This window comes from Balearica regulorum, chromosome 10 (genome assembly GCF_011004875.1).
Source record: "Balearica regulorum gibbericeps isolate bBalReg1 chromosome 10, bBalReg1.pri, whole genome shotgun sequence".
Taxonomy (NCBI): Eukaryota; Metazoa; Chordata; class Aves; order Gruiformes; family Gruidae; genus Balearica; species Balearica regulorum.
Window position 1 is genome coordinate 2,103,027 of NC_046193.1, and position 24,480 is coordinate 2,127,506.

Consider the following 24,480-nt stretch of genomic DNA (forward strand, 5'->3'; position numbering starts at 1 on the left):
CATCTCCTCCCATCTTTCCTAGGCCCTTGGTCAACTGTAAGCTACAGATGAAAAGAGTAAAATATCACTCAGTGGGGCTGTGTTTTTTCATTTAACATCATGAACTAGCACTGGAAATAAAATTGGACTGTAAATCACAGATCAAAACCTGGCCTCTAGTGGAAAAGTGATACGAAACAACAGCTTGGTAAGTTTGCAGTTGGAATAGTTTTAGCTCCAACATTACTCTCTTTTACAAATGCCTTAGAATCAGAGCATCACAGAATCATTTGGGTTGGAAAAGACCTTTAAGATCACTGAGTCCAACTGTTACCCTAGCACTGCCAAGTCCACCACTAAACCATGTCTCTAAGTGCCACATCTACGTGTCTTGTAAATACCTCCAGGGATGGTGAGTCCACCACTTCCCTGGGCAGCCTGTTCCAGTGCTTGACAACCCTTTTCGTGAAGACATTTTTCCTAATATCCAATCCAAACCTCCCCTGGTGCAACTGGAGGCCATTTTCTCTTGTCCTATGACTTGTCACTTGGGAGAAGAGACCGACCCCCACCTGGCTACAACCTCCTTTCAGGTAGTTGTAGAGAGCGAGAAGGTCTTCCCTCAGCCTCCTTTTCTCCAGACTAAACAACCCCAGTTCCCTCAGCCGCTCCTCATCAGACTTGTGCTCCAGACCCTTCACCACTTCATTGCCCTTCACTGGACACGCTCCAGCACCTCAATGTCTTTATTGTGGCGAGGGGCCCAAAACTGAACTCTGTACTCGAGGTGCAGCCTCACCAGTGCTGAGTGCAGGGGGACAATCACTGCCCTGGTCCTGCTGGTCCCACTGTTTCTGATACAAGCCAGGATGGTGTTGGCCTTCTTGGCCACCTGGGCACACTGCTGGCTCATATTCAGCCGGCTGTCGACCAACACCCCCAGATCCTTTTCTGCCAGGCAGCTTTCCAGCCACTCTGCCCCAAGCCTGTAGTGTTGTCTGGGGTTGTTGTGACCCAAGTGCAGGACCCGGCACTGAGCCTTGTTGAACCTCATACAGTTGGCCTTGGCCCATTGATCCAGCCTGTCCAGATCCCTCTGCAGAGCCTTCCTACTCTTGAGCAGATCAACTTGGTGTCATCTGCAAACTTACTGAGCATGCACGTGATAAAGATGTTAAAGAGAACTGGCCCCAGCACTGAGCCCTGGGGAACACCACTTGTGACCGGCAGCCAACTGGATTTGACTCCATTCACCGCAACTCTTTGGGCCCAGCCATCCAGCCAGTTTTTTACCCATCAAAGCATATGCCCATCCAAGTTATTAGCAGCCAGTTTCTCCAGGAGAATGGTGTGGGAAATGGTGTGAAAGGCTTTACTAAAGTCTAGGTAGACAACTTCCACAGTGGGTCACATCCTTCACCCACTAAGTCATAGGAGATCAGGTTGATCAAACAGGACCTGCCGTTCATGAACCCATGCTGACTGGGCCTGATCATCTGGATGTCCTGTACGTGTCACGTGATGGCACTCAAAATGATCTGCTCCATAACCTTCCCTGGCACCGAGGTCAGACTGACAGGCCTGTAGTTCCCTGGATCCTCCTCCTGGCCCTTCTTATAGATGGGCATCACATTGGCTAACCCCCAGTCAACTGGGATCTCCCTGGTTAGCCAGCACTGCTGATAAATGATGGAAAGTGGCTTGGTGAGCACTTCCACCAGCTCCCTCAGTACCCTTGGGTGGATCCCATCAAACCCCATAGACCTGTGTGTGTCTAAGTGGTGTAGCACGTCACTAACCATTTCCCCTTCGATTATGGGGGCTTCATTCTGCTCCCTGTCCCTGTCTTCCAGCTCAGGGGGCTGGGTATCATTCATCATTGTTTACCCAATTCCCTTACAAATATCCATCACTTCACCCCGGAACACTCCAAGTGGTAGAAAAGGACCATCATCATCCCTGCTTCACACTACTACCAGGAAACTGAAAAAGAAAGTTTTATTAGCTGCTGAAGAAACACAGAAAGCTCATGGCAGAGCCAGGACTAAAGCACAGGTCCCCTAACTCTTACTTCTTCGTTTTAACCTTGAATTCTTTAAAATAATAATAAAATTATTTTTTTAAAAAAGAAGATAACCAGAATTCAATAGCTACCTTTTCAAATCTAGTCCATAATTCCATCCAGAACTTACCATTCGTGGTGGCTGTTTTGTCTGCTTCATATGTCACAATTCCCACGTTATCATTTGTTTTCTCAATTTCTTTTGAAGTTGAATTAACTGGGGGACCAGCAACTGCTTTCTGCTTCAGAAGTTGGGCCTTGTCCAGAAATCTGTTTTTTGCAAATATCACACTTATGAAAACATTAAAAAGATCTGAAGTTATTTAAGAAATATGGAAAATTTAAAAAAATAATAATCCCTGCCATGCTAATGATTCCATCCAAACAATTTAAAAAAAAAAATAAATTCAAGTCTAAAAGAGCTCAACTGCCAGAACATAAATGTAAAGGAGATCAAAAAAGGGTATCAACAGGATTCATGGTCCTTCTCTTTTCAGTAAGAGACCAAGTATGTACCTGAAGAGATGCATAAAGTAAAACATCCTGTAGTACACACCACAATACCTTACATACAGTTTTCTGTACATCTGCTTTGCTTTCTGAGGAAAGGGAAATATGTCTGTTCTATTACTGTTCATATTTGGTATACACTGTATACCAGAAATCTAGAATAAATACAGTTTTGTTCTATTATAGGAACAACTGCATTCTTAGGGGGAAAATGCAGGTAGGAATGCTGTCACTTAGTTTCAGCATTAACAAGCTTCCCAAACTTGGTAATATCAGCCACTGTTGTAAACAGTTCTTCACAAGACATCGCACATTTTACTCCCCAAAGTACACACATTCCTTACAAATTTGACACATGATTGCTGCTGAAAAATTAATATTAATCAGAAACAATAGAGAAGGCTGTTTAACAGAGATGAATCTCACTGCATTTTAAATCTCCTGAATAAACAATTTTATTGTCTCTGTCTTCAGATCCCTGTTATATATTGTACCCTGAGGGCAGCAGTACAAGACGTACCACAGCAAAATTGTTTTATCTGTGAAGAACGCGTTCAGCCCTAAAGATTCCTCACAATGACGTGACAGAATTGGTGGTGGAATTCTACATGCTGTTCAAGGAAACACAATGCCTGTCCAAGAAATTTTTACATCAGGAGTCACAAAAAGTGGTCACTGCTTTACTTATAATAGCAGTTCAAAAATAAAGGCATTTGATGATGTTTTGAGAGGTACAATGTTTAATAATGAAATAATTATAGTTCAATGTATGTAGACAGATGCGTGCAGACTACTCTTTTACACACATATTATGACATTCACCTATTTTTTTAAGACTTTAACAAACATTGTATTACTAGTAGCATAGACTACAAGAAGTCCGTGGCATCTACTCATCTCTGAGTGTGACTAGTATTATGCGCTTGGGACACAAAGCACAACTCTCCCTCGCTACTGCCCCTTGGATTACTTTAAGGATTTCTGTACTGTCTCCAGATTATCAATCTACAGCATTTTCTGTCAGATTTATTATAATGTGCAACATCTTCCCTTTATCTTTGGCATTAAATCTTTCAAACATCCTTTTTTTCCTCCTCCTCCCAGGAATTTTAATATCAGAGGTCTAAGTTCTTCAGCTGCTTCAAAAACATTAATTCAGACAGGTATTCATGCGGTGAGCAATGAATCAAGACTGTGGCTGTGAAGCTTGAAGCAATGTATCTTTACAGCAATAAAAATAATAATTCATTACACAGATTAAGCCAAGAATTTCCCAAATAACTCTACATATCCTCAGAGGTGTTTCCAAAAGGATCATAGTAGTAGCTTGGAGTGGGGAGAGAGAAGATTGGTTGCATGGTTTTGCAGCACTAAAAGTGATCAACGTTAAAAATACAGCTTTCCGAGATCTTTGTATTCCTATAAAAACGTACGGTCAAAATTGTTAATATACAGTTAACTGGGTGGTGAATGACAGTCAAAATAATTGCTTGGGGAACAAAAAATCTAAATAAAAAAGTTTACATGCGGATTTAGAGGTAAACCATCATTCTAAGAAAAAAAAACACCTGCTAAAAATAAAAACAAGGCTGTTTCATTTGCCTCAATTAAAAAAAAAAAAAAAATAACTGCAAGGAGTCAGAGGCCCTAGAGACCATCACTATATATAGGAAACTTCAGGTGTTGGGAATAAATGAAGGAAACCGTACTGCAGGGTTCACAGACGTAACACGGAATTTATTGGTGGATTTGTTGGAAACCTGCCCACTGCAGACCGAAAAGGCGTAGAGGATATCAGACCATATGTGGGCATTTACAGTAGTATTAAGAATTCTTATGGAACCAATTTGAGAGAAAAAAATGTGGCATAGAATTTTTGTGACTATCGTACTTCCTGGCTGTAGAATTTTGACATAAAATGAGGGAAGAAGGAAGCTGTCTCTTTAGAAAAAAATTCTTTTCCAGGTGCACAAAGGAGTGGCAAAACTTTGCCAATAATCAAATTGGTAGAATAGAACTTCCTGAATCTCAGATTTGCTTTTAGATTAAGCGTGTAGGCTGCTTGTCAGGTAACTCCTCCACAAGGAATGATCATTACAATAATAATAGTTCTTTGAACATGAAGCTAGAAAAAAATATCACCACAGTCACAATACAGGTGGGATGAGAACATTCAGATACATGAAAGAGCAACAGTCATGTACATACAGATATAATATTAATTCATTTTATCCTGTTTGAGCTTCACTTTGAAGAGGTAATTTTTTCCAGAAGAACTAATATCTTGATAAATATTCTTACATAGCTCTTGTGTCATTAGACTGTAATACCTCTACATACATTTCCAGTAATGGTTTTGGGGTTTTTCAGAAAACTATTACAATATTTCTACCTAAAAAGGATTTCTATTCCAATTAATCTGTATAGAAAGTTATGTTTGCATGAAGACTAAAGGCATGCTCCTAATTTTGCAAAACACCGATCTCATTTGTTCACGTTTCACCAGAATTTTGTTCCTGGCATGACAGATAGTATAAATGCATGCAAGGGAACAGCAACAGCATAAGGAACTACACTTTCAGACTTAACCTAAACAAATACCCTTCAAATATCCTTACACTTCAGTAATAAAGATGCTTACAAATGCAGAGCAAGTCCAAAGTAATGTAACGCCCTGGAGTTCTACATTAAATCTGACACAGCATGGCCACCCATTGTTAAGCTCACGGGACACTGAGTAGCAACAATTCATATTCTGAGTTACAGAGCAAGATTTCACCAGTACTATTTTTTGGAGTAAAAACTCTACTTAGTTTCAACACCACCAACTCACATTTGAACTGAGTGTCTCCTCCCATAAGCCATTAACAAATAAAATTCCATTCCAAAGGTTGTTTTATTATCACAGACAGACATGTAAGATATAAACACATCAGCCCAACTGATTCTAGCAGTTACGAAGCTTCAGAGGGCCCCGTTTTATTTTATCATGCAATCAGATGGTATTTACTTTCATATTAAAGAATTCAATGCAGAAGGAAATAGCTCAATTAGCAAAGGCAGGAATATGGCGGACATGAACGGGGAGTGTCTATTTAGCCTAGAAATCAGGAACTGCAAACCGTTATAAACAGAACAGGCAGCAAACCGGGAATTATGCAAGGTGATATAATAAGACGTGGATTAAAAATCAAGATTCTCTCAAATCTTGCAATACAACGCCTCTGTTAAAGAAGCATCCAGTCTCTAGCAGCTCAAAAGAATACAAGCTAGGAACCTAAAGCAAGCTGGTTGGATTTTCTAAATATTGAGGAATGTTTTTTTAAAAAAAGATAGTTCTGCACTTAAATAAAAACTATCTGATATAAAGATTTTGCTTCCATGTGCAATTTGACATTCTTGCTGATTTTCTTCTTCGTTACAAATGCATGTTTTCTTTCTGCCACATAAACCCCGTATCATTTGAACTGCACAATTCACTTACAGAGACACTCATCAGAAATAGTAGCGTTCTCACTACATGCAAAATACTCAGAAACATCCATCTGTAAAGCTGAGCTCATAAACTTGTGCTGAAGGCAGCAAGAATGCTTTCATTGACTTCATTAGTCAGATTGCTACTCTGCTCAAAAGATAAATCTTGTTCAGGAGAAGTTCTTAAACTTGCATAACAGCATAAAATGAGAAAGCACATAATAGGATACAGGAAAACAAATGGGAACGTTGAGAAAGTAATGTAAGAGTTTGTATTTTTCTGGATGACATATCTGAGATACACCATATTCATGATTCATTTCTATTTCAAGTGCAAAGTTTTCCATTATGAATAATACCCAAGAAAATATTTTTTTTAAATATTCTAGTTTCTCAAGTCTTGAACCCTCTACAATTTTAGAGTTACATGCTGACTGTTACAAATTTACCAATTAAAACTACTAAAACAAATGACTTATTAAACCAAAAGAGTGAATAACTCTTCCTAAAAGCAGAACCGAACAAATAGGGAACCATGTTGCTACAGCAGTATAAACTCGGGATTACCTTAATTGCTTCAGAAAATTACCTCATGGTAATTTGACGCGATACAACTTCACAGTTCTGGAGCTGATCCACTGAGCTCACAAGGCAGCAAGGCCCGCTCTGCTAGCGCTGTTACTGGTGACACTACCTTCAACCTTCCAAAAAGAACGAGGGCCCCAGAACACCACTGCTCCTCGCTTTTGCCACTTCCTAACACTTTCAGCTGAGCAACTAGCAGTAGAATAACTCCTAGTTCCTCCTCCATCTGGTCCTAATGACACTATCTCATCCCACAAATCTGAAGTCACAGGATACAAGTGAACTGAAGAAAAAACATGCACAAACAAGTATGCTGCGCTAAGTTTGTTATTTTATGTAATTTTTTTCAGAAACAGCTTCTTCACTCCAAATATACTCTAAGAAGCTTGATGTATCAAAGGGAATCTTAATGGTTTTGCTCCTTTGCTACAATCAGTAGGAACGGGTGCAAGAAGCAGTAGTTAACCACTTCTGACACCACAATATAATCATAAAACCTTAAAAAAAATGGATACTGAAAAACAATTATGTATCTTCAACTATTTTTAACACATGAACGCTTCCCAATGCAAGTGCAACATTCTTACCTCACTGTACGTAAGTCATCTGTCCTGAATGGATGTGGCAAACCACAATTAGATGTTGCTAGCCCATTCAGATCAGTTTCTTCTGTTGAATTAAAATAGGTTTTATATTTGTTATTAAGTGTTTCTGTGTTTTGAGGACTGTTTTTCATTTCCGTGTTGAGGATGAGTTTGAATAAGCCTAAAATGTATAAAAGAAAAAATATTTTTGAGGGACTTTGAGAAATCATACAGAGAAACTAAAATATTATGAAGTCGTACCTTATTTCCTAGAAAAATAAGTTCCGCAGTAATTATCATGCTGCAAAATTTTAAAAACCCCAAGGAATTAACAAGTAATTTAAATGAGGTGAGAATACCCAAATAACATTTTGTTAGCACTGAATATCTTATCTGTACTCAAGTAGGTATGGATGTCAATAACATATCTAAATGCATGAAAGACTGCATACATAAGAAATAATACATTGCTTTTGCTTGTTTATTGTAATAAACTGTTCCAACTGCTATTCTACTGAATACTCACAAAAAAATAATGTTACCAGTGTCCAGATCTCTTGTACAATGCATAGAAATGTCCAGATATTTAGTCAATGTTTATACATGCCAGAAGTATGGTATACTACACCTAACTATCTTCAAATGTCATTTAATTATAGAAAAACACTACGGTGACAGATTTCAGTGTTAATTACTCAACGCTTAGCGTCACCACGCATCAGCCTTAATTACAGTGAGATGTAGGTCTTAATTACAGTGAGATTAGAGCAAATCAACATTGTAGGAATGGCAGGGGAATCTGCACTTGAATAGCTGCGTACGATCCACACAATGAAGAACAAAATTCGCCTGTATCTGGAAGTAAGCAAAGATGAAGCAATGCAATATTAGGTTTTTACCTGGCTCTAAGCAGGATACTGAGGAACTGTAACAACGTACCTGTGTTACAGAGCACAACTACTGGTACACCCAATAGTGGACATTCTTTTCAAAGTCAATGAAAAGAAACATTCCTTTCTTCCTTAATACAGAATGGGTTAGCACGCAGGCAAAACGCTGGCAATTTTCCATTCATCTGAACTGGAAGCTGTGTTCCTGTCCTTTATCTCCTTGAACACACTTTCTACCTTTGCAGACTTTGATATTCGGTTCAACCCTCGCTGGGCCCGTTACTAGACAGCACTACCACCAAAATACAGATGCATTCTGCCAAACTAATTACACCAGGAATTCATATACTCCTACTCTGATAACACATGTCATTAATCATTTGAAAAAAAAAAAAAAAAAAAACCCAAAAAACAAAAAAAAAACCCACAAACAAAAAAAAAAACCAACAAAAAATGAAAAAGATGACCAACTGCAGCTGGTGACACAGTGCTCCCCAACATAAATGTAAGCAGCCCTGCATCAGACACTAATATAGGAGGAAATCACATTATCTCCTGAACCCCCAGCACCTTACTACAGTAACGAGGTCTCCCTTTGGATAATTCTATCTAAATATTTGGCATTTTTGTTTGTAGATCTAACAAAATCACAGACATAACACAGAGTGAGGACCTAGCTGTTAGTTCTATTTTCACCATAAAAATCTAAAATTAAGGAAAAAACAAACAAATTAAAACAAACAAGCAAACATTTTGTTTGCATTTTCACAAGATTACTGAAGTCAAAATATAGAGTTTCATAATAATTGCTTTCCAATAGGTTTTGGACATTTTTTTGTTCATAAAAACATTCTGTGAAAACAACTATTAAATTGCAAGGCCAACTGCCTAAAAGCAGAAATTTTCAAAGTAGAAGGTCTACTCTGCTTGAATTCGGCCTTTTGGTACATTTATGTACCCGAGACCCCAGATGATGATTAAACACATTTTGCCATGCTCCTCTGCCCCAAGCAGCACACTATCGTTCATTGTGTTGCTCAATGAAAGAGTATTTCAAAAGTTAGCTTTTCTCTTACTGCACAATTCAGGTCTTGGGTCATTTCTTACAAAGCATTCAAGCAGTAACCCTGGTGTACCAAAAGAATTACTGAGTCCTCCTAGAGAGTTCTGTAACACTCGTTTGCTTTCCCAACTTTAACACTTTCTGTAACATGCCAAATATTCTCTCCATTGTGGAGACTGAAAATTGCAGGATAAAAAAAATGAGGCAAAAGGTTTTCATTAACCTTGGTGGCCCGGCTGGAAAGCCAAGGACCTGATCTTTTCAGAATTTTCAGCATTCTGTATTTATTTGAATTTTCATTAATTAAGTGTTCATTCAATTTGCTCTTGACTTCATTGCATTCTGCAGGGCTGCTCAGTTCAGCAGAGCCCAGGCACAGAGAAATCCCAGCTTTCCAGTCAGCAGACTCGAGCAGGGCTCCCAAAGGGATGAGGGAAGCTGGTGGCAGGGTTTAAGAAGATGCAGCTACAAACGCACCGATAGAGAACTTGACACAAGGCCAGATGTTGCTGTTATTTGCAGCAGTACTGCAGCAAGTTCTCAACTGGCATGAGGCAAGGCCAGATTACAAAACTGCATACAACGTCAGGAATAAACTTTCATACTTTGCCATGAACTAGCAATTCAAAGGAAATGTGACATTCTGCTACTGGGTTCCAGGTATTTGCCACCTGGAACAACAAGAATCTGGGAACTTAAGTTCTAGTCATGGCTCTAGCTGTTAATGCAATCACTTGCAAACATGAAGCAGCAGCAAACTCCCGATGCTTTTTTCCAGTGTCGCTTAAAAACCTTCTGTGAGCCAGCTAAATCTCTTTTCTGTCCCAACTCTATTCCAAAGCTATTAAAAACTTGTTCTAACTATAGTATCTTCGGTCTTCCCACAACAGCTCGGTCCCTCAGTAGATTCCTCAGTCCGGATCTTGCTCGCCCATTACCCAAGGTGCCAGTGCACCCCCCTTCCCTTTTTGCCCATAAGGCAGTTTCAGCTTTCACACTGTTGTACCTTCAACAGGAAGGGCTGACGACTCCTCCTGTGCCCTGGATTCCTTTGCTGCTTTGATTTTTGTACAGCTGGGTGCTGGCTGACTCTCTTCAAAGTATTTTCTTTGCAATAGCACTGTATGTTTTACCCCACCTATCAGGAAAACAAAATAAAATAAATTCCCTGGTTTAGACTTCATTGCTTAGTCTGGTTGGGTCACTCATATTTTGAGCAATGACTTTCCCATGGCATCTCTTCTCCTTTTCCTACTATCTCTAAGAAGCCACTCGTAGACTTCAATTCTGTTCATCTGCAGATGAAAGTCACCAGAGTTAATGAGATTTACCTCACAGCCCGCAGAAGGATCTGGTATAAAATGTTCTCCCTGCGTACTGCACAACAATACATATTTGGAAGAAAATACTGGGGCAGGGGAGGCTTGTGGGAACTCCCAGAACACTGGCTCTGCAGAGAGGCAAGCAGCCCTGGCAGCGAGCTGAGGGCACTGCTCCACACAGCCTCCTCGGAAAGCGTGCAACAAGGAGGGAAAGCTTTGAAACCTTTGCTAAAATGTAAGGCTGCTGTTGAGAAAATACTGAACTACAAACAGGTTTCTATTCCTCAACAACAGCTACTCAGGTGCTCAACCTACCTTAAATGGAAACCCCAAATCCTGTCAGAAATTTCCATCGATGGCAAAGCCTGTTTGTTGATAAACCCCATCATATCTGAGCAAATCTTTATTAGTATCAGTTCAATCAAAAGAAACCCAACCCCATATTAACTTGCATTCAAAATATTATAACCTCATCAAATCTCTATCCACGGATACACATGGGAAAGAGATTACAGTACATTACAATTATTTTACTAAGAATTTATGCATATTTTAATAGTAAAATTACTTTTAACAGTAGTTTCAGGCCTTCTCAGGACAACAAAAAGAAAAATCCAGCTTTGAAAAATGAATACTTTTATTATTACCATTACTACCCAACAGCCTCAAACAAGCCATTAGTTTTCAAAGGTTCAGATTACAGGCCTAAATATATTTTCCTGCCATCGAAATTTTCAGGAACTGACTCACATGTTCATTAAAATATCAACAAGTAGGAATTATTCTAGTGGGAATGACATATAAATGTCAAATAATCTCAACGATAACTTATCAATAGGTGCAGTCCCAATTTCAAGGTATGCTTTACAATGTGCCTGTTCGCATTAGACTTACCAACAGCCTCTGCATCCCCTTCTAGTGAAGAAATGATGTTTGGTTTACTAAGCTTCGCTTTTGAGGAAACTTTGTCCTCGGTATCCCAGATCTTTAAAATTATTTTGTGATCTCTTAGTTTTATTAGATATTCATTAGTGACACTGATATCCACGCTATGGTTCCATGATATCCACATCTTGTCATTTTCAAACCACGGTGTAATAGCCTATTAAAACAAAAGATGATATCAAGGTGTGAAACGAAGACCTGAAATAAGAACAAACAGAAACTAAGCTGTTGCTCAGCACGAGATCGCCGACTAAAGAATTAACAGAATACTGTAAAAGCAAATATATACACTTCAACATGCTGAATTGGCATTTACAAAATGAAAGCACCAGCACTAAACTTCGTGTGTATATGCTGGTAAACTGTAAGAACAAAGCACTCGTCAGAGTTGCCGATATAACACATTTCAATCAGCAACTTTGCAAGTGGGTTTTGCTTAAAACAATCATCAAGCTGATACTCAGAAGAAGTGCAAATCAATCAAAGAAGGTCATTAGAAAGATTGTCGTGCAAAGACAATACCTGAGAGTACACAGGTTGCTTTTAAACCAACTCTCTCTCAAAAAAAAAAAAAAATTATTTTAGCATTGACTTTTTGGAAATAATTTCTTAACAAACCAAGGTGTATTCAAAACAATATATCCAAGGTTTACGTTCCTTAATTTGAATGCACAGGATTTAGTTAGACATGTGTCTAAATAAAACAATAATAAAATTGATAGTTGCCTTCAAATTATTATAGTATTGTCTTGGTACTTGATAAAAGATAAAAAAAATTTAAAAAAGATAAAAGCTATAATCCCAAGTAAACTGTAATCTAGAGGAAAATAAAATACTCTGAAATCCACCATCCTTTTACTGCAAATGTAAGAAGTTACTGCTGATCATCCTCTTACTGCAAATGTAAGAAGTTACTGCTGATCTGGACTAGCAGAGCCAAGTTCTGTCCTTGATATTTGCTCTATATCTGCGTGTGCAGAGAAGGCCTAAGCACCTGTTAAAACAATACGTAACTACATCACTCCATACCGGAAAACATTCTCCCACCTTCTCTATGCGACGTTTTGGATTACTTAGTTTTCTTATAGCTTTTACCTTGGAATCAGATTCGGTAAACAGCTTTGCAGCCACCCCAAACACCACGAAATCCAGTTTTCTAGGTACGAGGTCATCTGGCAGAAGGAAGTACTCAATGTGATAGTAACGTTGCATTCTTGGAATAGCTCCCGATTCATCAACTTGAATTCTCTCTCCTCGCATACCAGGGGGATTGGATGTCTTCTGCTTTTGTCCTACAGAGAATATTAGAATTATTTGGAAGCATTAAATGTTATCAAAGATGATACTCTCAGGGGGAATTAATGCTCTCTGCAATGACTGAATGGTAACAGGCGTTCCAGTGTGGCAACAGAAAAATGATGGATTGAACACAGATGACTGCTGAACATGAAACTCTCACCCCAGTGCCCAACCCTGCAATTCTCACCCAGGTTTAACTACCATAAAATGTCCAGAAAGTTCCTGGAACTCCCCCCTCCATCCTCTCTTCCTGCAGCATGATGTCCAGTGACCGTAATTCCCAAGGCACATATGTCCTGTTACCCAGATAACTTCCATAAAGCCGAGTTCCACGCTGCTGAATGTACCTGCTCCTACTACATCTGAACACCCCTACACCACAAGAGAATCATACCTCATCTGTTAAGCAGCTCCTACCTTCTCCTAAAATGACAATACCACCTTTACACTACCCAAAATCATAATTAGTCGAGTATATACGCCAAAAACTACCGAAGATCATCAATGCAAATAACTGTGACTACTGAGGAGACAGCAGTCAGAAAAGGTTTGCAGGCACCAGTGATGTCCCACTGCCATTTTCTTGAGCAATCTTCCCAGGAGAATTCAAATCCACTAATATCTTTTCCAACATTATCTCCTTAAACCATTCAGGACTCTGCCACACAAACTTATGAAGGAATAAGAAGAGCATTCTTAGGAAAACCTGTGTCAGGCAGGTACTTACCTGCAGGCAAGGCAGGGATGGCTAGTGAGACTGTGAATGTGCAGGTCACGGGATGGGAGTCACCCAGTTCCACCCAACTTTCTTCAGTCGGGAGGAGCCTACTGGTCTCACCCTCTGAAGTCAGATGTCCAACACCCGCAGACACCTCTAGGTTTTCAGTTTCAAACGTGCTTTCAGAGCAGATTGTGTTCAAGTCTGTCATCTCCTCTTTATCATCCTCCTCCACCTCCTCTTCCTCCTCTGCCTTTGAATTCTTATGCTTTTCCCTTGCCATCTTGATGTGCAGTCAGACAATGGACTCAAAGGCTATGGAACAAGACAAACAGCTTTATTTTAGTGCTGAAATAAAAATCCCTACTTGAACCAAAGCAGGAGCAAGGAAGGCTAGCATGAGGAGGTCCAAAATCTCCCATTTCAAAAATGCTTTCAAAGTACATAACGTGTATACCCAAGGGATTAATTAGCGGGCGCAGGGACAATCCACACAAAAGTCTCCAAGAGACAAGGCACGGTAACAGTGCGTCAACGCGTTCAGCAAACAGCAACGCCACGCTCAAAACAGTGAAAAGGGGGATGTCACCTGAGGCTATAAACTCTCGGTTTCTTGCCCAACTGCAGAGGAAAGCTGAGTTTTGAAAGGAGTTTCACCTCAGAAAGCAGGGGGAGCCCCCGCAGCCGAGCGCTGGCGGAGCAGGGAGCCCAGCGGCACAGGGCCACCGGCCTGCGGCAACGGCCCAACGGCCCCAGCTCGCCCGCCAGCCCCGTGGAAGGGCCGGGGCTCGGCTACCGCCCCTCGTTACCGGAGACCGAACGCTCCCCGAGCCACCAAAGCCGCGGGAACACGCCGCTCCGTCGCCGGCAGCCGCTGCTCCGGGGCGGGCCCCAGCCCAGCTGCCCCCGCCGCTCGGAGTGACGGCCGCTGGAGCAGCGAGCTGGCCCCAGAGCAGCTGCGGCCCGCAGCTCCTCGCCCCGGGCAGCTGTTCTGCTCTGCCACCTTTCACGACCTGGCGTGTGTAAGGCTGCACTAAGGCTGCCGTAGTGCCCGGGGATGTTCCAAACGCTGGTGCGTGGCTGCTTGCTCCAGCGGCATCCCGCTTGGGTGGTTTGTCCTAGAAACTTAAGTGAAAACATCTCGCCACAGCATCTGCACCTCTCAGGGCTGACTCTTCACACGCTTCAAACAGCATAGGCTTTCCTTGCCAACGTGCTTACACTTTACATGCGTTTCAAAATGGTTTTCTCCGTTTGTATCATTTCTGAATAGACTGTGTATCATAACAAATAGGGGGAACTACCCCCTAGAACTAAACCTATGGAGAGGTAATCTCCTCCGCGCCTGGCACAGCCTGCCCAGCTCCGTGCCACCCATGTCTGACGCAGCAAAGAGCAGGGCGCAAGGCTGCTGCCTCGACGGGCAACAGCAGCCATCTCACATCAGCAGCTTCACCACCGAGCAGCGGGGACGATAACCTCTGCACCAGCACAGAGCACTGCACGGTCATCTGTTTGCAGCCTAAGCAACAAATTACATCTGTGCTTTTATGAATCTGAGAATTTAGTAAGCACTACTACATAAACCTAGAATTAAAACCCACAAAAATGCAATCACTTTCCCTTTCAAACATTTGCAATTTTTTTTCCCACTAGATAAATTTGTCTTTGTTGTCTTGAACATGGGTGATATTTATGGTAGAGTGGGCAAAGGAACGAGATGTGGATTGTCTACGATCGGTACTATGTAATTAATTACGCATGCAGCTAACAAATCAAAAAAAAGTCTAAACATGTGCACTTTTCAGTACTTTGAAGAGCACAACCATCCAAATGACTCAGCAGAAATAAGAATAAACAGACAGAAACAAATGGAGATACATGGTTTGGAGACAGTAACACAGGATTGTCTACAACCGAACCACCGAGCAGCACAGTACAGTGTGAATTCAGTCACCACCTCCCTTTCCAGAGACCAGATTGCCTGAACTATAACTAACGTTCCATATACGCACAACTTACATATCAACTTCCCCTTCCATAGACAGCAGCAAAACCATTACAGGATTAGCTCAACACTTATACTCCAAATAATAATCAAATATTTTGTTTTCTTCCACAAACCACACATCCTATTTTTCATATGAACAGCTCAGTATTTAAGCCTGCTTTACTCCGTTTAGTTTGACAATATTTCACGCAAGGGGAGTGAAAAAGGGTGGGGTGATTCAGAGAGTTCAGTTCTCTTTGTTTTCCCACATGATTATGTCTCACAACCCCTCATTAGGAACTCAGGCCGACATCTCAATTGTCTGCGCAAAAGCAGCTGAGTGATAATTAATATGCCAATGGAATAAAACATGATTGTCATGAAACATTTTCCTGATGGAAAAAGTTTCAACATTTCAGGGCATATTCTAGGAATGAATTCCCATATCTGCCGCTGCCTTCATGCATGGGGTTTGGTAAATCTCTTTCAGACAAACACAATGAGAGCACCTGAATTTTTCATATGAAACTGAAAAGCACATAAATCCCCCAGAAGGATCCAACTCTTAAAATGATTCAACAGTTTGGGGCTCCTTTCACACCTACACTAGCTCAAGACCCAAATCCCGGATGCCAGTCTTTCACTTCAGCCCTCGGCTCAAAAGTGCTGCAGATCCACCTGCTGGGTGTCTACCAGACTGGGCTGCAGCCAAACTGCAATGCTTCTGTTTTAAACACAGCTGTGAGGAAATAAAAGCCTGTGGACAGCGTGTCATACCCTCCTCGGGACCACCAGTTCCACAGCCTGCACGCTTACCCTGCAGGCAGGAGACCCACGGCTACTTCTTCCCTGAGGCCTGCATCTTCTGACCACCAGGAGTGAGACCTATCTAACCATCAGGGCTGTGCGTTGGGCAGAACACAGGGGCATTTTCAGCTCTTTCTGCTGGAGCTGTACCACTGTGAAAGGAGTTCAAGATTTGCTAAGCTCAACAGGAAGAGTCTTAAGATCTACTGCGGTTTATTGAAAGTGCACGAAGAGTCTCAGCAAGCAGCAAAGAGAACACACACGCCCCGCTTGCTGGCAGAGCCCAAACCGTCAGGCCAGAAACTCACACGACTCCTCCTAGGCAAAGGTTCAGGGCTATAAATCCTCAGGAAAGTGCATAAAACCTCAGAATAAGGAGTAGGGGACACCCACATTCTTCATGTGGTCTAACTCCATGCAGTGCTCTGTCCGGCTTGCCATTTCAGGGGCCTGTATGCTAAGATGCCCAACTTATCCCTAAGGAAACTGATTCTGATTTTCCAGGGATTTCAGGTCCTAGATGTCATTGGAATGGCCAGACGGACACAAAATGGGTCTCAACACCAAGGCTGAAGCTTCCATCACCCTCCCTGCATCTGCTCCTCACAGTCACTGTACCTCCATTCCCTCACCTGTACACCCAGACTTGGCAATCTCTGGTGTTCAGGAAAATCCAGGAGAAAAAGTGCTCTAAAAAGGCAAAATCTAAATAATACACATTTATCCTGAGAACTACAGTCTAATTTACAGCAAAAATTAAGATGGCATTAATGTTTTAGAAAGACAATATTTTTCTGAAGGAATTTAGATACACAGTCTTAACGGGAGTCAAAACCTGCTCCCTCCAGTCTGCCCAGGAACTGCTGGCAAACTTACCAGCTAGAGAAACACTAAGCCAGGAGTAATACTGACCGAAGCACTACAAGCCAAATTCTGTTCTCATCCTATTGCGAATATCCAATTTTCCCCTTCCATTTTCTCCAAAATTTGTTCATAGAAAAGAAACATTTACCCCATGAACACCACTAAATAAAAGTTGAAAGCAATAGATTTCTCTCTTCTAATTACTGTAGAAGAGCCTTAAAACTGTTCCAGATGCTGACTAGCTAAGAAATGTCAAATACAACACCTGGGTATTCAGAGAGCTGCAGCTGTTTCCTCTGCAGGCTACATAACACATTGTTTCTTCCCTTTAAACAGTTTACGCCAAGAGAAAGTCCACAATCTAATCAGTAATATCAGTCAGGATACAAACCAAGCTGCAGTTAGGTCAGGTGTTTTGTTAACCCCAGTGGTTTATCCCATCAGCTCCACAGCAAGAGAGGCTCCAGACACCAGTTCTTGTCCATTTTCAACATCGACGTTTTCCTTACGTTCAGAGACGTACAAAAGTTCCCTATATTAGTTACTGAAACTCTTTCCTGTATCCACCCGCTATGCTCTTCATGTCGCTAAACATGCAGAACATCTTTACAGCCTTTTGCACAGTTTATCAGAATTACCTATGCACTCACTGGATGCGTACATGTAAAATCTTGTCTGTATAAACGTTAAGTGAAAACATGCTGCAGGCAGGAGCAGAACTACACGGCAGATTGAGATGTTCAATTACATTACGTTACACTCAAAGAGTTGTGGTCGACGGTTCGATGTCCAAGTGGCGATCAGCGATGAGTGCCATTCCTCAGGGGTCAGTGTTGGGACCAGCACTGTTTAACAGCTTCAGCGACACGGACAGTGGGATCGAGTGCACCCTCAGCAAGTTTGCTGATGACACCAAGCTGTGTGGCGGGGTCAACACACTGGAGGGAAGGGATGCCATCCAGAGGGACATGGACAGGCTGGAGAGGTGGGCCTGTGCGAACCTCCTGAAGTTCAACAAGGCCAAGGCCAAGTCCAAGGTCCTGCACATGGGTCAGCACAATTGCAGGCTGAGCAGAGAATGGATTGAGAGCAGCCCTCAGGAGAAGGTCTTGGGGGTGTTGGGGGATGAGAAGCTCAACATGAGCTGGCAGTGTGCGCTCACAGCCCAGAAAGCCAACCGTGTCCTGGGCTGCATCACCAGCAGCATGACCAGCAGGTCAAGGGAAGGGATTCTGCCCCTCTACTCTATTCTTGTCAGACCCTCCCCTGCAGTACTGTGTCCAGCTCTGGGGTTCCCAGGACAAGACAGACATGGAGCTGTTGGAGCGAGTCCAGAGGAGGCCACCAAGATGCTCAGAGGGCTGGAGCACCTCTCCTATGGAGACAAGCTGAGAGAGTTGGGGTTGTTCAGCCTGGAGAAGAGAAGGCTCCGGGGAGACCTTAGAGCACCTTCCAGTCCCTAAAGGGGCTACAAGAAAGCTGGAGAGGGACTGGTGACAAGGGCAGGGAGTGACAGGACAAGGGGAATGGCCTGAAGCTGCAGGAGGGAAGATAGAGATGAGATCTGAGGCAGAAATTCTTCCCTGTGAGGGAACTGGTGAGGCCCTGGCACAGGTTGCCCAGAGCAGCTGTGGCTGCCCCTGGCTCCCTGGCAGTGTTCAAGGCCAGGCTGGATGGGGCTTTGGGCAACCTGGGCTGGTGGAGGGTGTCCCTGCCCATGGCAGGGGGTGGGACTGGATGGGCTTTGAGGTCCCTTCCAACCCAAACCAGTCTGGGATTCTATGATTTTTCCTTCTTTGTCTTACTGTACACACAGAACGGTCCCAATATGCTGGACCTAACAAACAAAAAGACAACACCCAACATTTCTGGAGTTGCAAGTAACCTCAAGAACATGCCAAGAACAACACTGCACCACAAATATTATTTTAACTCATCTCTGTAGTTCCTTATGAAAGCAACTGCTTCAGAAACAACAATTTTAAAAGTGTCAATAACATCACAGTATGACTCTTGGGAAGGGTTTGGAAAACAAATTTTAGGTACTTAGCACTACATTTTCACTTTTCTCCTTGGTAGTAGAAAGTCTGGAAGGAATAAAATATATTTTGTTACTGTAATGAAGTGATCTTTCAGCAAGATAAGCATTTTCCACAACCCTACAGTTCTGGCTGGCTCTGTGTACTGAATGACAACCTGCCACACAAATGAGACCAGACTATCCCGGACCATCAGACAAACGCAAACTGCGCAGATCCTGGGTCCTGCAACGCATATGAACTGTGAAATAAAACTATAGTTAACTTAAGCTCAAACCATTTTTTTCTATAAACCTAGTTTACACATCTTAACTAATTGCACCGATACCTAATACAATTTAAATCAGTATTCCACTAGTGATTATGGCAAAGAAGCTTAAGTTTGATCGTGACATCTTTTAACCTCTTAAAATAAAAATAACCAGTTAAGTAATTTCAAAAGCAGTATTTGAATATATTTGAATATATATTGAATATATATAATATATATAGAATTGAATATTCTAATTTCCAGCTATTACCACCACACTGTAGAAACATCCATTCCATTCAGATCCTGCTTTCCCATCAGCTCTTTCTATAGTTGGGACTCTTCCAAGATACTTTCATGCTGGAGTGTACTACTGGAACTGGAAACAACTTAGTAAAGAAAAAGTCCTTGAATATTTAATAAAATGTTGCCATATCTCTGAGTGGGTTTAGAGAATAAGTCAAGGAACGGGCAAACCTTGTCTGGGTCAGGAGTAAAATCTTAGTCTTGCTATAGTCAGGAGTAAATACAAGAGCCATTGTAATTACACTGTGACAGGCTTTTCTGTACCTCTGACGTCAGAAGCACTGGACTGGAGAAAAGGTTAAGTTTTATAGAAAAGCAGGCTGCAAAAGGAAAGTTTACTTCTACCAAACCCAACTCCCTTGTCACAGGGAGGCTACAGTGACCATTCTCTGGTCCAGCTGTTTTCACAGTTGTCTGGTGTTTAGAAGTCTTGGGTCAGGTAGTTGTTTTTTAAGAAAACATGATGCAAAACCCAACTACCCAGCAGTCGGAGCTTTTCCTGAAAAATCAAACAAATGGCCAAAGGTTTGGGGTATTTTGCTGGTATCGAGTATCTCCTTTCCTTCAGAGATGAAACTTTGGTGAACATGAACTGACATCATTCTGACATTCTCATTTCCCTGTTACAGCGATAACCCAGAAAGCCAAAGATTTGCCATGCCGTTTCATGTCCTTCGCTCTTTCAAACCAGAAGCCCAGCAGATGGGCAGCGAGGAATTCCAGAGAGGCCCACATGCCCCCAGCGCTGTTAACGATGCCCCTCTTCCAGCCCGAGACAACACCAATAAACCCCACTGGAAACCATAGGTGCTAAAGTACAATTTACGCTGACGGGTTTATAGCCTGCTAAAGATTCTGTCAGCCTTTAAATCAATTATTTCCACTTGATAAATATTTTTACAATTGAAACCAGCTAGACCAAAACAAGTTTAGACTGTTGCATTGTCTAACTCCAGGCCCTTGATGCTTTAGTTGGTGTTTGGGGTCAGTCGGTTTGGTGTGCGTGGGTAACAGACGCGGATTTACGTGGTATCTGCTAAAAACATTCACGGTTTATGGTTTTGTCCTTCCTGTCGCTGGTGCTGCATTACAGGGACATTTTGACCCTAAGTCAATTTCTTGCATCAATAACGTTATCAGACTAAGAAAAGCTACAGTTTTACAGCTATACATGGCTACAAGAGTGAATAAGGAATATATACATACATGTTACCCAACCAGTTCATCCAGTCACTCCTCAAGTGGATGAAAACTCTAAGTGACAAGTTATGGATCACTTCAGACAAGAGGAACATGGGAGAAACGTTCTTTAAAGGTACAAGAATACGTCAAACAAAACCACCCAAAAACCCCTGAAGTAAATCCATGAGCCGCACAGGAGATTCTTAACGACCACACAATTACAAAACAAACTACCATTTTGGACACTCAATACACAGATCACCAGTGGATAAACCTCAGCCCTTTGGAATAGGAAGGCTGATCCTGTGGAGCATCGAGTACCCTGGGGAACCCACACCTTGTAACGGAAAAACCAGAAGGAGATCTTCAGCCAGACAGCCTTGTGTGTTGCCAACCTACCACAGAAACAATCAGAAACCTGATTTTTAGTAAGGAAGAAGATCAACAGCCTTCTAAAGGATGCTTTTTCTTGATGATGCACAGCACACAGATGCCAGCTGACATTCCCATTCAACAGTGGGAAGCAAAAGCAGGGTCTGGGCTCTGAGCAGGCCAGCAGACCTTACCTGCCCTGAACAACCTCAGGTGGGACTCCCACCCACACCCCTGCCCGAGAGCTCCACTTGCGCCCAGCCCTGGGGGATGCCGTAGGTGTGCCTGTCTCTGGTCCTTGCCCAGTTTACTGGCTGGTCCTTGGACCTGCACTCCAGCCTCTCCTCCAGTCCTGTCTGCTGCTGCTCTTAGCTAGACTTCTTGGATGGACCCCAGACCTGGTTCACCACCTTGCCTCGTCTGGGGCTGTTCATGGAGCCTGTTATCACCACCCCCACTTTGCCACCCTAGTCAGACCTTGGGCACGGCTGGCACCACGGTCACCTCTGGCTCGTGGTGCGTCCCCTGCCAGCGGAGCAGCCCCGCTTGTGCTGCTCCCTGAATGTAGCTGCATTCAACAATGCAGGTCCTATTCCATAGCCAAACAGCGACAAAAATCGCTGCGTTGGGAAGCTCAGTCATTTGAACCAGTTTAACATTTATGCATCTCTATGACAGCAGCTTAAGAAATAAATACTGATACCACAAGGACACCACATCTACAGAGAGAGAAACCTGAGCAAACGGAAAGATGGTCAACTTTTAAGCAACATTAGTTTCATTAATTTAGTGGGACCACTCACTCGTTCACAAGTGTTACTTGTCAAACTGGACTCTGTGACACTATTGTTTTGCTCGTGTCAAAAAGGAACCAGAAAGACATTAGTTAAGAAGTTAGAAACAAACTTCGAGCTCAGGCTTGGCTGAAACCCTTTTCCTAACAAGCACATGGAGCGGGTGGCACCTGCCCGCTTTGCCCGGTGAACCCTGCCAGACCCGGGGGCCGCAGGCAGCGGACGGCGCTTGGCCACCGCCAAAAGCGGCCCCCGTTGAGGGGGAAGCCGCAAACTCCGCGTCGGGAAGCGGCGGGTAGGAGAAGAGACCCCGCCACCCGGGGCACCGAAGCCTCCGGCGCGGCGGGGGGGGCGGGGGCACCCCCCCAGCGCCCCTCTCCGTCACCGGGACACTCCTCGGCCCCGCCCGCGGGCGCAGACGCCGAGCGGGGCGGGCTGCGAGGCGGGGCGGGGGCGCAGCCGGCGGGGCGGCCGCCCCGGGGGCAGGATGGTCGGGCAGCGCGGCCGGCGCGGCGGGGCAGGCGGGCGCGATGGAGCCGCCTGAGGGCTGGGACCCGTACGGGCGGCCGGCCCGGCGGACGCAGTGGCTGGTGAGCGCCCTGGCCTACCACTACGGGCTGGACCGCGGCGTGGAGAACGAGATCGTCGTCCTGGCCACCGGCCTCGACCAGTACCTGCAGGAGATCTTCCACCACCTGGACTGCGCCGGGGCGGGCAGGATCCCCGGCGAGGACTTCCGGACGCTCTGCCAGGTGCTGGGGCTGGAGGAGGCGGCGGAGGCGGCGGCCGACCCCGAGGAGTGCGCGGGGCTGTGGGAGGGCCTCTCGGCCGAGCTCACCTTCCGCCAGTTCCACGCCCGCCTCTGCGGCTACTTCAGCACCAAGGCGGGCAGCGCCCCGCGCCGCGCCGTGCCTCGCCTGCCGCTGGGCCGGGAGAGCGAGCACATCGAGACCCAGATCCGCCTGCGCAGCCCCCGCCGCCGCCGCAGGGACCCGGCCGGACCCGGCGCGGCGGGACGGCCCGGCGGCGGGGGGGAGGCGGCGGGGCGGCGGCCGGCGGGGCCGTGCTCGCGGGAGTGCTACGAGGAGATCGTGGCGCTGGAGCAGGCCGAGGACCGCATCGCCAAGCTGGAGGAGGAGAACGGCAGCCTGCGGGAGCTGGTGGAGGACATGCGGGCCGCCCTGCAGAGCAGCGACGCCCGGTGCCTGGCCCTGCAGGTGAGTGCGCTGCCGGCACGGCTCGCATCGCCCCTCGGCTTCGGTACGGGGTTCAAAGCCTCCCCGCTGCTCCTGGCTGCGCCTTACCTCAGCCCTGATTAAAGTGCGGTCTAGGAAGGATGCTGCTCTCGGCAAGTCCAGTGTTAATAACCTCTCTGACTCCAGAGCGATTTATAAACGGAATATGGCATAGCTCTAGGCTGCTCTTTCATCTTCGGCATTAACTTTTTAGCAAAGTTTGGCTACACAGAGTCTTTAAGGACAAATGTATTTTCACCGGTGTGAAATTATATATAAGGGATGCACTGAAAACCACTCTGCTAAAACTGCAAAGACATCAATTTAACAAACCTAAGCATATAATGCTGCTTTTGCTATTGCACGTGCAGTCAGTTCTATACCAGTTACACACTGTTGCGGGTTTTTTTCCAAAGTGAGAAAGAACTTTTGGATTCCTACCTGCACGAGCACGTGCAATGCCTGAGTTGTAAATGCCCACGAGCTTTACCTCAGAAACATTGCAAGGGTGTTTTCTTCAGAGCATGGTCCTGCGAGTTCAGAGTTGGAGCCCGTTCTGCAAACGGGCTGATGAATAGTCTCTGGCTCCCGTGCAGAGCCACATTAATTCTGGGGCTGGTTTCTGTTTCTGCTGTATTGGCTCAAGTGAAGCACATACTTAGCAGCTAAATTACTCTGCCATGAAATGGCTTAGAGCGAGCAAAGCACTGAAGGGCTGAGTTCACCGGTGGTTCTGGCGGGTCTGATCAGGTTGGATTTAACACTGGCACAATCCCCACAGAACTCCGCTCCACGTGTGACACTTCCATTTGGCATCAGCTGGCTGTCCAGCTTTGCGACGTCTGGCACAGCAGGTGAAAGCCACTTTTACCATTTTCACTGCAAAACTGAAAGGAAGCCAGGAGCAAATACAAAGTCACCAGTCAAAGACCCCAGAAAGAATGAGGAGAAGGGTGAGAGCTCCAGAACACCACCAGCTGCTCTCTGCTGACTTGAAAAAAAACAACTGGCAATATTTTTTTGGGAATACTACTTGCCTTTTGAGGACAGACTAAAGTAATGAATTAAAGCTATACAGAGACTTGTACAATAACCTAATTTTTCACTTTAATGAGTAGTTTTTAAATTAAATTTATAGATACATATTTAAAAACTACTTTCCAGAGATTGTTTCCTTGTGTCTGTATTTCGCAAAGGTAAGTAGCTTATT

The 24,480-nt window shown here is 43.9% G+C and overlaps 2 protein-coding genes across 6 annotated transcripts in view; one reads left to right on the forward strand and one right to left on the reverse strand.

Moving 5' to 3' along the window:
- The window catches only part of CFAP92 (cilia and flagella associated protein 92 (putative)), a 48,151-nt gene that overhangs the window by 22,501 nt on the left and 1,170 nt on the right, over window positions 1-24,480 (reverse strand). The window contains exons 2-7 of the mRNA XM_075762591.1: window positions 13,441-13,746; window positions 12,510-12,706; window positions 11,364-11,571; window positions 10,154-10,285; window positions 7,198-7,375; window positions 2,172-2,311 (exon numbers count right to left, since the gene is read on the reverse strand). Coding sequence (XP_075618706.1) covers window positions 2,172-2,311; window positions 7,198-7,375; window positions 10,154-10,285; window positions 11,364-11,571; window positions 12,510-12,706; window positions 13,441-13,714 — 1,129 coding nt within the window. The 5' untranslated portion in view covers window positions 13,715-13,746. The remainder of the gene's footprint in view (window positions 1-2,171; window positions 2,312-7,197; window positions 7,376-10,153; window positions 10,286-11,363; window positions 11,572-12,509; window positions 12,707-13,440; window positions 13,747-24,480) is intronic.
- Window positions 22,466-24,480, forward strand: part of EFCC1 (EF-hand and coiled-coil domain containing 1) — a 59,275-nt gene continuing 57,260 nt past the window's right edge. For 3 of the 5 annotated variants that reach the window (XR_012837134.1, XM_075762703.1, XM_075762702.1), the window contains exon 1: window positions 22,466-23,252. Coding sequence is in view for 4 of the 5 variants with exons in the window: in XM_075762703.1 (XP_075618818.1) it covers window positions 22,566-23,252 (687 nt within the window). In the remaining variant the exon portion in view is untranslated. The remainder of the gene's footprint in view (window positions 23,253-24,480) is intronic. The other 2 variants (XM_075762701.1, XM_075762704.1) reach the window with 1 other exon arrangement.